This window comes from Hippoglossus hippoglossus, chromosome 16 (assembly GCF_009819705.1).
Source record: "Hippoglossus hippoglossus isolate fHipHip1 chromosome 16, fHipHip1.pri, whole genome shotgun sequence".
Taxonomy (NCBI): Eukaryota; Metazoa; Chordata; class Actinopteri; order Pleuronectiformes; family Pleuronectidae; genus Hippoglossus; species Hippoglossus hippoglossus.
Window position 1 is genome coordinate 958,824 of NC_047166.1, and position 14,704 is coordinate 973,527.

General features: G+C 43.1%; 2 protein-coding genes across 5 annotated transcripts; both read right to left on the minus strand.

The window, feature by feature from the left end:
- Positions 1-2,764: 2,764 nt before the first annotated feature.
- On the minus strand, positions 2,765-8,174 carry LOC117776588 (cyclic AMP-responsive element-binding protein 3-like protein 4). 4 transcript variants are annotated; one of them, XM_034610651.1, is made up of 12 exons: positions 7,874-8,174; positions 6,091-6,243; positions 5,885-6,006; positions 5,736-5,854; positions 5,477-5,598; positions 5,286-5,375; positions 4,942-5,048; positions 4,591-4,659; positions 4,077-4,161; positions 3,840-3,933; positions 3,277-3,605; positions 2,765-3,167 (listed from the first exon to the last, which is right to left on the minus strand). In XM_034610651.1, the coding sequence occupies exons 2-11, from the start codon at positions 6,238-6,240 to the stop codon at positions 3,283-3,285; spliced, it is 1,281 nt and encodes a 426-aa protein (XP_034466542.1). In that variant the 5' UTR covers positions 6,241-6,243; positions 7,874-8,174; the 3' UTR covers positions 2,765-3,167; positions 3,277-3,282. The 4 variants fall into 4 exon arrangements, with proteins under 4 accessions (XP_034466542.1, XP_034466541.1, XP_034466540.1 ...); XM_034610650.1 differs by having other exon boundaries at positions 5,736-6,003; XM_034610649.1 differs by having other exon boundaries at positions 5,736-6,006.
- Positions 8,175-9,272: 1,098 nt separating this feature from the next.
- LOC117776235 (protein DEK-like) lies at positions 9,273-12,981 on the minus strand. The gene is made up of 11 exons (XM_034609947.1): positions 12,830-12,981; positions 12,257-12,405; positions 11,829-11,927; positions 11,595-11,704; positions 11,404-11,498; positions 11,002-11,131; positions 10,530-10,805; positions 10,133-10,223; positions 9,841-9,983; positions 9,657-9,725; positions 9,273-9,480 (listed from the first exon to the last, which is right to left on the minus strand). Exons 2-11 carry the CDS (start codon positions 12,378-12,380, stop codon positions 9,469-9,471), a joined length of 1,149 nt encoding a protein of 382 aa, XP_034465838.1. The 5' UTR covers positions 12,381-12,405; positions 12,830-12,981; the 3' UTR covers positions 9,273-9,468.
- Positions 12,982-14,704: the final 1,723 nt, after the last annotated feature.

The following is a 14,704-nucleotide window of genomic DNA, read 5'->3' on the forward strand; positions in this document are numbered from 1 at the left end:
GCTCAAGTGAAGCCAACGTGGATTTTACAGACATTTTAGCAGAGAGCTGCAGAACGAACCTGAAGAACCAGAGCAACTGTTCTCACACACAGAACCTCAGGAACACGTCCGAGCTTCAGACCGTGTGTGAAAACAGCTTTAGAGAGAAAGAGTAAACCTGCGTTTCTGGAAAGTTTCTTTAAAGGTTCTAGTTTCTCTTAGAACTTGTTTCCACACAGTTTTCTCGTTTGTATTGATCATATCAGACATTTAGATCATAAGAGGAATGAAGCATCGATCCTCAGCCTCCATCCTTTCTGTCTCCACAGTGTTTACATCATCAGTTCATTCATCCATCTTTAATCAGGAGCTTCACTGTATTTTCACTCCTTTGTGTGTCACTGCCATTTCCACAGGAAGAGGAAATGACCCCCTTCAGGTTCTTCTTGTCAATTATTCAACACAAAAGGATGTAAATATTCAAAAAGCTGCTCTCACTGATTGACACGGTTGTCCAACGTGTCTCTCCTGGCTCCAGCTGTCTTTGACAGGAGGAGATTCTCAACACGTTCACCGATTCTCAGAGAATAATTCATGAATCTTGATGGAAACAATCAGACATATTATCAGGGCTGATATTTATGAGTGTGTGTGTGATTTGATGCAGACAGAGTCGAGTGTCGGGCCTCGGCCCAGGAAGGAGCTCGACTGTTAATGAAAGAAAACTCAACATTATTTTGTGTTTTTCACTGATCGACTGACAACAAAAGCAATTTGAATCTTAACTTGAGCTCCAGGGTTTAATGATTATTATTCCACGGTCAGTGCATCAATGTAATGTTGGAATAACTGTAAGAATTCAGGTGAAGTCGGAACAGTCAGCGACTTTAACTTTAACGTAGTGAGATAGAACGTGTTTCAACAGATTCCTCCACAATTCATGGATCTTGATGAAAATAATATTTAGAGGACTGATATTTATGAGTGTGTGATTTGGTGTTTTCTCTGTGGTGTCGTGTTCACGTCTGGTTTCCTGGTTGGAAGAAAAACACACGATTCAGAATAACGACGTCATCTTCCTGTTCCTCAAACATAAACGACATGATGGCTGAAGCTGTCGGGCACCAGCGCTCCCAGCCTGGAAGCACCTTCCCCTCCACAGCCCCTTAATAACACATCCATCACCACGACAATAACCATACAAGTGTCAACTCTCAGCGACGCCTTCGTCTGAATGAGGCTGAGAGGTTGAATGTGTCACACACGCTTCAGTTTGTGCAAAACAACAACAACCATCGAATGAACATGAAGCTGGAAGAATGAAACAAAAGCTCAGGAAGCTGTGGGATGATAAATCTGCACTTTTAAACATTTTCTTCTGTTACGTCCTTTTTATGATGAGTTGAGGAAATGACATCAAGTGTGATGATGACAGAATAGAATGGAACGGTTGTATTTGTTGAAATGTTTATATGAGCTGCCTTTGTTTCTAGAACCTGGAGAAAACCTCAGGATGGTTTATTTAGTTTTGTCCTTGATGCAGCTTCTCTGGTTTCTTCTTTCTAAATCCTCTCGAGCCGGTTTGAGGCTGAACAGATAACGTGCACGACACAATCAGGAAAATCAATCAAGGTAAAACTGGTTTTAATCCACATGTTGGTGATCGAACGTGGTTCACTCCACAGGAAACAGCTCTGTGGATTCCAACCTGATTATTCTGATGATTAAACAAAGAGGAGCAGTGACGAAGAGGAGCAGTGACGAAGAGGAGGGAGGTGAAGGTGTCTCACACCGAGGAGGCTGCTGACTCCATTAACACCCGGAGCTCATCAACAGTAAACAACAGAAAACACACGATGCTAAATGTCATGAGCTGCAGCTGGAGAACGATTCTTTAACCTCTGCACCTCAGATATCATGAGATCTTCATCTCCAGCGCCCCCTGGTGGCTGGCTGCAGTATAAGTCATTTACCCTCTACATCAAAGTAGACGTTAAATAAATGTTTGTCAAAGATGTTTCTGTCGATTCAGGTCGTTCTGATCTCACTGATGTTTGTTCAAGTGTTTCTGATCAGTTTGGATTTAATTAGTTATTAATGATATGAAAACAGGCTGAGACGTCATGATTGACAGCTGACACTGACTCCTGATTGGTGGACAGACTGACTTCAAATGACGTCATCACCACAAATGACAGAGTTCGTCTCAAAGATATTTTGGCTTCATTTTGGAGACGCATCCATGTCCATCTTTATTTGGTCTGAGAGAAACACGTCGTGCAAATAAAAGAAAGTTTGATCCTGGTTGAGAAGCAGCAGAAGAAAAACGTGAACTGTGTGAAGAAGGAAAATAATCAATAGTCAACTTTCAATCAGATTAAAAAAACTTTGATTTAATTTGTGTAAATGTTTCAGAACAGATTCAGAAAACCAGACCATGACGTTCTTTAATTCTTACATCTAACCATTCATATCTATGACAGTTATGACGTGAAGTTAATTAATGTTTAGAACATTTTTCTTTTGAAAATGTTTTTAACAGACAGAAAAAAAAGATTTTCTTCCAACATTAATGGATCAATTCATAAGAAAACACCATTTACACGCTAATTAAACTTTTTCATCATGTTAATGGAACAAAATAAATAATTGAATCCACTTCGTGAAGATAAACTCGTTCAACTTTAACTCTTCTTTTTTTTAAACAATTAAACAGAGAATAATTACAAATTCACATCCAAAATATTCAACATTTTTCATAAAAAAGCCAAAGCGAAGTTAGGTCGTTAAATCGTCTGGAGATTTTTCAGCCATAGAATCCTGCAGTGCTGGAGAGACCCAGCAGAGGGCGCTGTGTAACAAGGTAAAACAGGAAAACTCGTCTTTAAACTCGTCGTGTAGATGATCCGAAGGCAAAACGTGAGATTCAACGTGTTGTTTTCTATTGTTATTGTTGGAAAAATACAGGCTAGCGGTTTCCAGTTTCCGCTATTCATGCTAAGTCAACAGTCTCCGGGCTCTTACGTCATATTCACGATACAGAGCGGCGTCGTTCTTCTTGTCAAAACGTACAAACTATTCCTGAGCAGTACCCGGGCGGCCATGTTTGTCTCATTGTTTCCCATCAGACCTTTTCCAACAGATGTCATCTGATGCTAATCAACTGATCAGAGCGCCCCCTGCTGGTTATGTTTTTACAGCTTGTAACAAAGCGTAACACAGTCGCCTTCAGCCGTCATGAATTCGTTCCAACAAAACTTCCACGAGCTCGACATCAGACGTGAAGGAAGCATGAAAGTTTGTCTACATCTCGTCGGCGTGCGCCGGTTTGACCGCGTCACGGCTTCTTCTTCTCACCGCAGTCGGCTCCGCAACAAGAGCCGAGCTGTTCCCTTTTGGTTCCCCCTCCTGGGCTGTGCCATCAACATCCCCATTTTCAGGGTTTTCTATTGGTTCTTGGGGGACAAGCGCAGCTCCCTCCGGGCGCCCTGATTGGCTGAGAGCAGAAGGTGGTGACGAGGAGTCGGACTGAGCCGCCGGACTCTCGATCCCACCTTCCACCGACTGGGAGGAGGAGGAGGAGGAGGAGGAGGAGGAGGGGTCTGTCAGGATGTTTCTGGAAATAACTGGAAAATAAAAAAATCCATTTATACTTATGTTTATGTGGAAGGGATAAAAAGTGGTTAACTCACAAACGCTGCTGCTACATTCATATGGAGCATTTTGTTCCTGCTGGTTTTCACAAACCTAATAAAACTGTGATTAGTTCCACAGAATATATTTTGCAGATTTGTCTCATTCTGAGCATCAGAGGATTAAAAACAACGTAAAAACAGGAAGTGATGTCGACAGGAACCAACCTCCTATCGGTCTGTAGTCGTCGTCCCCAGACGCGTGACGACGGAACGGACTGAAACTCGGCAAGATGATGAGACCGAGAGAGACGAGGATGATCTGACAACACAGAGGGTCGCGTTTCCATGACTTCACAGGACATTACATTTATTACCTGGAGACATGAGTAACACCTGGAACACACACAGACACACACACAGACACACACACAGACACACACACACACACACACACACACCTACCAGTAAGCAGGTGCTGGTCTGGGCTCCCTTACTGACCGTCTGTTTGATCAGAGACTGGAGTTGTCGAAGTTGGGTCAGAAGAGATCTGAACAGGAAACACATCAACTTTACTCACCAGACTTATTCAGACAAATCTAAAATTAAAAGTACGTCAACCAATCACCGGTCTTCAGGATATTTTTCAGGAGATCATGATCAGTCTTATCCCGTCACGTCCTCTTATCTTAATCTTATTTTAATCTTATCTTAATCTTAAGTGAAACAGGAAACTGTTGCTTGAATCTGGGGATTCAAACCAAGTTTCTTCCATTTAAACTGAACAAACTGTTTGTCCATAAACTGAAACTTTAACGACATGTACTCCACATGTAGTTTGTGTAGAAACAGTCGCTGCTGAAAACAAACAGCAGCGCCCCCTGCTGGTCACAGTCCAGTGACACAGGCGTCTGAGATCTCGTCTCTGCTAATTCTATCAATAAAGACGGATTAATAATCAATGAAGATGTGATCGTACATGTTTCGTTTCTCCAGCTGCTCCACTGTCCTCTGCAGCTCCTTGTTCTGAGCCGAGCACGCTGCCGCCCTGACACACACACACACACACACACACACACACACACACACACACACACACACACACACACACACACACACACACACACACACACACACACACACACACACACACACACACACACACACACACACAATGATGATTAAAAATCTCCTCTGCTGCCACAAGACGATAACGTCGAGCTGCTCGTCCACTGAAGCAGAGTTGGTTCAGAATCCGTCTCCTGACAAACTTTCCTCATCATCAATATGAGCCCGTAGAGGTGTAAATAAAGATGGTCGCTCCTCGTACCTGCCCTCCAGTCCGTCGATGTACTCCTTCCTCCTGCGGCGGCTGTCCTGAGCCGACTGCTTGTTGCGGATTTTCCTCCGAACTTTCTTCAGGACTCTTTCCTCTGCCTGGAAACAAAGTTTAGTCAAAGTTCGTCTTTGTCAGTCTTTGTCAACACCCCCCCCAATACAAAGTCAAAGATTTGACTCATCAGTCTGAAAACCCTTGTTCTGTTCTTAATCAGTCCGTGTGCCTGGCGTCCTCGGGGGTAAAGGTCGACCAGGACCCAGGGTCTGATTGACGTTAACATGAGACACGACAGTGAAGAGTCCATTAAACTGATGGAGGACGGGGTCGGGGCTGACCTTGGTGAGAGGAAGGTTGTTGGGCAGAGAGATTCCTTCCTGGTTCAGCAGCTTCTGCTCCTCCTCCGTCAGCTGAAGTTCCGAATACAACTGCAACTGCAGAAGAAGAATTGGTCCTCCAGGTCAAACTGAGGCTCTGAGCGGCACATGGACAAAATGTCTTGTTCATACAATGATTCAGAAATCCTCACCAGGCCGTCGTCAGAGCTGGGAGGATCCATGAAAGCCAGGCCGCCGAGGCGAGATGCGGCGACCACGGGCAGCTCGTTCACGATGCACGAGTCTGAAAACAACACCTGGGAGCTCCACTCATCTGTGCAGGAGGGAGAGAGAGGAAGTTACCATCTAAAGACAGTTCAAGTTTCTGAATAGATAAAGAAACACATCAACAACTACTAAAGTAACTTTGCTGTGTGCGCTCAGATGGTTCACATGACCCTGTGACCTCACCGAGCTCGATGGAGATCACATTCTCTTGTCCAGGTTCCACCTTCACAGCTCCCAGCCCGCTGATGTCGTAAACCACCTGGTACACGGTTGCAGGGGTCGGCGTGGTGGTCGCCCCAGTCACCACGGCGACACGGCTCTCGGCGACAGGATCCTCAGAGATGCCGCTGTCGCTCTCGGACGAGGGGTCTGCGGCCCGTCCGCTGCCGAACACCTCGTTTGGGTCGACGCCGTAGAGCACGTCCTCTGATTCGCTGTCGTGATTCACGGTCGCCTGAGGCAAAGCCAGTTCTTCAGGTTTAAAACATAAACACATCGATACCTAACCAGCTCCATCGTAGACGTGCAGGTAACTCACACAGTCGGGGTCCACCACCCAGTCCTGCAGGGGTTTCTCTGAGCCGCAGAACACCAGGTCGGAGCAGAACGGAGCATCGAGCTGCCAGCTGTCTGCCGCCATGCCGCCGCCGCCGCCGCCGAGGAACTGCTCCCCGCCCTCTGCATCCATCACCTGAAAACACATTTACAAAATCCAGGTGTTCAGTTCAGACGCTGATGGAGAGGACGGCCGCCGTGAAAGGTCAAAGGTCAACAGAGTTCCGACTGAAACAACCCAACAACTACTGAGATGAATCCTGTGGACTTTACCTCCACTACCAGATTCTTACCAAAGAACTGAGTAAAGTTTGAGATGGATTCTGGGTATTTAAGACTGTTTTTGCTCTTATTCAAACATGAGCTGAAAGGTTTCTCACAAAGGGTAGAAGTACAAGGTGTGTGTGTGTGTGTGTGTGTGTGTGTGTGTGTGTGTGTGTGTGTGTGTGTGTCTGTCTAATATCTAACACAGTAAACACCTGCAGTGAAAGTTAACACGTGAAAGTAAACACGACACAAACTGAACAACTGAATCTGACAAACCCTGGTGACGAAAGACTGGAGGAGGATATCCTGGTGGGAACACACCCACACACACCTACACACACACAGACACACACAGACACACACACACACACAGCCTCTGACACTACCTGCCTCATTAGAAACCTGATAAGCTGCTAAACGTGTTTCTAGTTTCCTTTCTCTTCTTACAAACATTATTCGTGTGCTCACGCAGTAAAACCTGAACCTTAACATTCCAGTACTCTACATTACTTTATATTAAAGTACATACACAGGCAGCGGTGAAATATAACTTAGTACATTAACTTACGCACTGTACTTTGAAATTCATGATACTTAATACACTGCATCGTGAACTCATGTACTTTTTACTGCACATTTCTCCGACATGCAGTTGCAGATTACTTAACCCTGCGTCATCCTGCTAGTAACGAGGAGGAAATGACAGATAAAATGTATTTAACATGAACTTTGTAATTTGGTCGATGTCCCATCTGCTAACATGGAGGAGGCAGTGTTTATGACCTGCACTGACGCCAGCCACCAGGGGGGATCTTCTATATAAATCGTATAATAAGTGGATGTCTATATAAAATGGTTAAACTGCTTAATTTAAATCAAACACAAGAGTAAAATGCTGCTTAATCATTCGTTAATAAGTAATAATTATGTATTAATATATCAGTTTATTGATAGATTCACTTTATATTGATAAATGTACTAATTTCACTCTAAAGTTTTCTTTAAAAGAACCTTCGATAGATTACTGACTAAACACACGACTGGGTAAAATATTAATTTAAACCAATACATCATAGATAAAAGTGAACAAACGCTTGATAAATATAATTTATATTGTTATTGTATCGAATGCATTAGTTTGTGTATTTGTGTTGTAACTTTTCCTTCTTTAAAATTGTAAATACAAAACAGGCACAACATAATAAATGGAAGCAGCTTGAAAAGTTGTTTAACAAAGGTGTATTACATCAATACTGAAAAAAGAAATGACCATATATATATATATATACACACACACACACACACACACACACACACACACAACTTTTATCTTGTGTATTAATTTGACTGTAAATCAATTCAGTGAAGGATTAAAAACTTTCACCAGAGAAACAGAAGAGGATCAGTCACAGTTTAACTTTTCTTGTTATTGAGCTGAAGTTTGATTTCTTCTTCTTTTTGACTCGATTCAATCCAGACTGAAGCGGGACGGAACTTACCGTCAATCACTCGGTGTGTGGCCGGTTCCGGTTCACGGTCTCCGGTTCTTCATCACACAGCGGCTCCGACAACACGGAGCTCTGTTCCGGGGATAGTCAGCAGAGAGCAGCCGGCGGAGGAGCCTCCAGTTCCGGGGACAGTCAGCAGAGAGCAGCCGGCGGAGGAGCCTCCTGTTCCGGGGACAGTCAGCAGAGAGCAGCCGACGGAGGAGCCTCCAGTTCCGGGGACAGTCAGCAGAGAGCAGCCGGCGGAGGAGCCTCCTGTTCCGGGGACAGTCAGCAGAGAGCAGCCGACGGAGGAGCGTCCTGTTCCGGGTCGAGTCTCAACAACGTCACGGTTCGTTTCTCCGGGTCTTCTCCGCCCGAGCTGCGAGAAGACCCGCCCCCTACTCTATCTCTGATTGGTTAGAGTTAGGTAAGCAGGGCGGTGATTGGATAGTCAGAGTCAAAACACGAGGGTAAACCAATCAGAGACAGGCAGGGATTCACCTTCTTCTTCTTCTTCTTCTACGCTACACCTGAGTAATTCTCAGTGATGCTGCCCCCTACCGTCTGTCAATGTTGCTTGTCTAACCCTAAACTGAATTTAAACCTAGAACACAAGTAGATTTAATGATTGACATGAAGACTGGATTTCGGTCCCATAATGTCAGTGTAAATAGATTTAGTTCCCACAACACAAAACCACTGCTGGGAAATCGGCCTCATAGCGTTTCCTCACTGATGTTCACTGATGTTCAGGTTCACAACAAAACCTTGATGAATTCTTTTTGAGAAGTGAAACGTGTCAAAGTTAAAGTTCAACAACCAAGAAGTGACTCAAACCACATCAAGACAGTTTTGTTAAAAAAGGTAGAATTTTAATCAGGAAGTAAACGACTGTTAATCTATGAATGTGAAAAGTGTAAATGATGTTTGACAGAGAAAATCACCAAAGGGAACGAACAAATCCAAAATCCACAATAAAAAAGGTTTGACTGTTTTCAGCTTCAAGACAATTAATTACAAATGTTTAAATCAAAAATAACTTAATCTAATAAGAAACACACAATTTTTTATCCAAAAATAAAAATGAGTCAAAAGCAAAGATCAGGTTTGTAAAAATGTGTTTTAAATAAAAACAAACACAAAAACACATGAATTCTTACAATGTCCAATATTGTAACCTGCAAAACTGCTTGTATTTGAAGCCAAATGCATCAAGTCAAATTATAGAATTAATGAATCAAACATTTTCTAACAGAGCAGTTGTTTAATTCAGATTTTCTGATACAAACTCTTGTATGAAGTCGACTTCACTGAAGAAAACTACACAACAGTTTGTAAAGTTGAAGAAATGTTGGTTTTTCCACTTGTTTTGAAAAATTGTCCTTTTTTTATTGGTAAAAATGTTTTTTCCTACTTTGCTTTGGACTCGAGCAGAGAACATTAAAAAAGATGAACGATGTGGAGTTAACGTGAAACATTCATAATAATAAAAAACAATCATGTATAAAACAGTTTTTTATGAAAACAAACAGAACTAATGAAACAAACTTTTCAGTCCTTTGTGCTGAACTCTTCTTCTCTTGTGAAGTTTCACGACTTCCTGATCTTCATGTGATGAGCTGTGAGAGAACGGTCACAACACCAACATCAAACCAACTTCTATACACTTCACTGGGGCTTTTTTACGACTGCCTTAAAATTCTTGAACATAAAAAACATATGTTATAAATAAGTTTAAGTTGAGAAGAGTGGATTAATTAATTATATATATATGCGTGTGTGTTCAGATACTCACAGATTTGACTGTCTGTTTGATGTAGTCCTTTTTGCTGCTCAGGTCGTGGTCTGGGAAGCTGTCAAACACCTGAAAGTGTTGTAATTATTTGATGACTTATTCATTTAAAATGAATTTGAAATGTGCAGGATGTAAAGATAGCTCTGCTCCTTTCTCAGGCCTGTGAGCGGAGGCGGCCTCTCACCCTCTGACAGATCTGTTTCATGGTCATCTCCTCCAGATTCGCCTCCTTCAGCAAACTCTGGACCGTGTCCTTCAGCTGTCCGTCGGTCGGGGCTTTCTTGATCATCTTGATGAGCGGCTCGTCGTCGTCTGAACTGTCGTCTGCTGCACGTGAAAACACAAAGCTGTGATGAGGCCGACTGTGGAAATGGTCTGTTACTTACACTGACAGGTGATTCACACTCATCTTTTTCTATCACCAGGTAGATGATCAGCTTTAAAGAACCAACACGTTTAGATCAGATCCCTCTCACCTGTGTTCGTGTTGTTTTTGCGGTTGCTGCTGCTGTCGGCGTTCTTTGTCTTGGCCGCAGGTTTGACCACAGCAGGCTTCTTCTTTTTGGGCTGTAAAACAAAATTATTTATTAAACTGTCAGGGCGTAGCAGAGAAAATTACTTATACATGAACATTTAAAGCAATTTTATTAAAATACTGCTGGTATTAATTAACAGTTTCTACTAAAAGAAATATGTAAAGTAAAAATGTCATCAAATAGTGGTACTTATCAGCTTGAACAATGTGGAGTTTGGGCCTAAAAAAAATTCCATTAACCAAAAATTTTAAACAATTGTTGGAAAGTGAATGAAACATTTCCCAGAGGATCAGAACACAAACATTCCAGTTCTGTGCTTGGGTCAGGAAAATCTCACATCATAATCCTCCTCCTCCTCTTCGTCAGCAGAATGCTCCGACTTGTCGGACTGGTCTTCCTCTTTCTCTGACAGTTTCTCCTCCATGTCTGATCCCTCAGCCTCAGCCGACGCCCCCACCTTCTCATCCTCCTCCTCATCATCCTCGTCACTGCTAGAGTAAATGAGCATGGCTTTGAACTTTTTGGGACTGGACGAGCTCATGGGTTTGGATTTGCTCTTTTTCTTGGTCGGTGTCTTCGAGTTGTCGCCCGACAGTTTCCTCTCTGACGTCCTCTTCCTTCTTCGCAGGGCGACGCTGCAGAGACACAAACAGAAGCTTCAGAATCTAAACTTTAAGGTTTGAAACTACAAGATAAACTTTACTTAAAACTTCAACATTGAAATTAAATGTATTTCATCATAAGAAAATAAAAACACTATTTATTGTCACTGTATCATGTTTTAACAAGCAATGATTCCTTTAGTTCACCTTCCCACTGTTTTTAGGTGCAATGAGGAAAGTCATGATCCTGTCGACCAGATCCATGTAAGCTCCGTTCTTCTTCAGATCCAAAACACCACAGACAACTTTCAGCTTTTTGTTGTTGAAATTTGAATTTCTGCATCAAAAGAACAGAAGAAAACATGAAGCTCATTGTTCACCTTCAGCAATTAAAACAAATCTTTAAATAGATGTAGTTATTCATTTCCATAGAAAGTCATTTGTCATTGTAAAGACAGTCTATTGTCGGTTTATATCAACACAGTTTGAAGGATGGAGAATGTTTCCGCTTTCATTCCCAGAGTTGAAAAGTAATGCTGAGTTGTAGATCAGGTAAAGCTCACTGAGCCTCGGATTCAACCAGATGAAAGTTTCTACACAGAAACTTACGTGCGGAGCTTGTCTCGTTTTTTGATGTACTGTTCACTGTCGCCATCGAAACCAAATCCGTTAAACAGACGCAAGTTCTTCTTTATTGTGGCTATCTGTTGAAAGAGCAAAGAGATCATCCTTAAATAAACTGGGACTGAAAGTGACCGAAGGTGAAAAGGTTTCATCTCGACGGCTGCGGATGTTCGTACCTTTCCCAGTCTGTCGAACAGGATGGCGTGAAGAGGTTTCAGATCAGCTGGCTTCATCTTGGTGAGCTGGAAGCTGGTGTGTGGAATGTCTCCTAATTTATCTCCACTACCTGAAAAGATGTGAAGTCAAAAGAACGTCAGTATTATATCTGTAAATATCCGGATAGCTCCTTTTTAAATAACAAATATTCATCTCCAGGAATGAAGCCATGTCTCTCATAGTTGAATATTCACCATCTTCAATCTTGAGCTTCTCCATTTCCTTGGGTGCCTGGAAATTGAACCTCTCGAAGGTTTTCTTTGGCCGCTTGCCCTCGATGATGTCACCAACAACTGTAACGAGGATGAAAAACAGAAAGTAAACAATAGAGATGTTCCACAACCAACACCAGCATCAAACATGCATCCGATGCTGCCGTAAATGGTGAGTCGCGCATTAGCGAGTATGTGAATCTATGTTTCACTGATGTGATACCACGTCTTTAATGCATTTTAGTACTTTCACCAACTACTGTTTTTAGAGCGGTGAAGAAGTTTAACATCTAAAGCAAACTGAGCCACAGACTAAACTATGACGACCAGTGACAGCTCCTGTATGAACTGATTCGTTTCAGGTTTCACCACCACAGAAGAATCAGCTGTTGTGTCAAACGTCTCTTTACCGGATGCTTTGACACGACTCATGTTCACACTGGAAAGCTCTTCCTGCGACGTCTCCTGCTGGTCCTCCACTTGCTCCTCGGACACTGCAGAGCTGTCCACGGCTTCCTCCACCACTTCACTCATGTCTGCCTCCGTCCGTCTGAGTGTCAACGTGTCCTGACGGGAGGAAGACAAACGGGTTGACAGAGACTTGTATCCAGATGTGTACCAACAAGCACACAGAGGATTTCATAGAGTTCAACTTCTCTGTAGACTGTAAATACAAGTTTATACCAACAATCTGGATTCATATGTGAAAACTGCAGGAAGTATCTGCCGCCGTTGTAAGTATTATCTATTACATATTGAAATACTTATTGGACAGCAGCAGCCAACTAAATGCTTGTAAATCAAAGATCCACCTTCTCTCTCCTTCTTCTTCACAATAAACGTCGGAGTTGATTCGCGCGCTCAAACTTGCCCCCGGTTCAAAGCGGTTAGCTCCTGTTAGCCCGCCATCCCACTGCGGAGAGAACTACAACTCCCACACTCCCCCCCGGGCCGCTGCGGCGTGTGTGTGTGCGCGCTCCTCACCCGGTGCTGACCGTTTCCCGGTGACTTTCAGAACCGAACCCGGTGTCGGTGTGTGTCTGCGCGGAGCTCCGTGTTGTTAGCTCCGTGTTGTTACCCGCCTCCTGCTAGCGCGGACTTCTTCTTCTTCTCCTGGGGATTAATGGCGGCTGGCGAACAACTCATCGGTGCATTACCGCCACCGTCTGGAGGAGGAGGAGAGTGCAGCGGTAGATTGGCACTAAAGTAAAGTTCAGATGAAACTTTATTGATCCACACTTGTTACAGCAGCAGCTCAGGATGAAGAGACAAGAGAATCAAATCATTCAATGTGACTATGTACAAAGTAAAACCTTTCACTGATGGTTTTTATAGAACTTTATAAGTAAAGTGCAGTGACACAGGATGATTGCACGAGCACCTACATGTTTTTGAATGCTGTACCAATGTGTTCCTGTGTAATTTAAATCTCTGTATTCTTGCCATGTTTTGTGACTGTATTCGTTAATGATAGTTTTGCTTAATGGTGCCTGTACGTCGTTGTTTTGCCAAAATATCTGCCTTCTCATTCCCTTCCACTCCCACGTGAGCAGGAACCCGTAGGAAGGAGATATTCAACCCTCTCTGATATAAATTTAATTATTGCATATATAATAATAAAACAACAATCACCCATTAAATATGTTTCTCTACTAATAATATTTCCATTCGTAGTGAAAGTTGTATTTTATAGCCTATTTTATTGTTTTCATTTTCATGTTCTCTTGTTGACGTCATTCTGAGTCTCTGCTGCTGTAACAACTGTAACGGACCAATGACGATTATCTTATCTTATTATAGATGTGGAGTTAGTTACTGTTGTCTAACTGTGACAGAGTCTTTGAAACATTCCGCTCGTTAGTGTTCATATTTCAAAACTGGAAAAGTGATTCCAGAAGTTTTCAGTTATTTTATCTGCAGCATCTATTCATTCATTGTTTGTGGAGTTCATGTGGACATTTCATTCTGTAAAACGTGAGGAAGACATGAAGCTTTCAGATTTTAAATATCCACCTGGACGTCGTCCTGTCTGTATTGCCCCCTGGTGGCTGGCTGCAATATCCGTCATAAACCCTGCCACCTCCATGTTAGCAGATGGGACATGGACCAAACTAAAACATCTAAGTAGACGTTAAATAAATGTTTGTAAAGATGTTTCTGTCATTTCAGGTCGTTCTTATCTCTCTGATGTTTGTTCAGTTGATCAGTTTGGTTTGAATTTGTTATTTGATGATATAAAAACAGTCTCATCTGTCAATCATGACGTATGACATGATTGGTCAGGTTTGGGACCTCGACCCACGGCTCCACAATCAGAGATATTTTGGCTTCCTTCATGTACATGGGACGAGTGTCGTCCATCTTTATACGGTCTGCAACAACAACCCTCAAACAGTGTGACGGTCTTCGTGACATTAATCTCCCTCCATATTTTCCTCCACAACATTTTAAACCGGCACAGCGAATCACAGAGCAGAGAAGTGATGCTCCAGGAGCTGCTGCCTCCTCCAGACCCGACTGATGACACGAGTTTTATCTCCTGTTGACAAAGACTGATCAAACTTTATTCAAACCATCTCCGTCAGCAATGAATAAAAACACAGGGACATGTTTGGATTTTAATCAAGAAAATGTGGAGCCGGCGGTGGAGCCTCCAGTTCCGGGGACAGTCAGCAGAGAACACCCGGCGGAGGAGCCTCCAGTTCCGGGGACAGTCAACAGAGAGCAGCCGACGGAGGAGCCTCCAGTTCCGGGGACAGTCAGCAGAGAGCAGCCGGCGGAGGAGCCTCCAGTTCCGGGGACAGTCAGCAAAGAGCAGCCGACGGAGGAGCCTCCACTTCCAGGGACAGTCAGCAAAG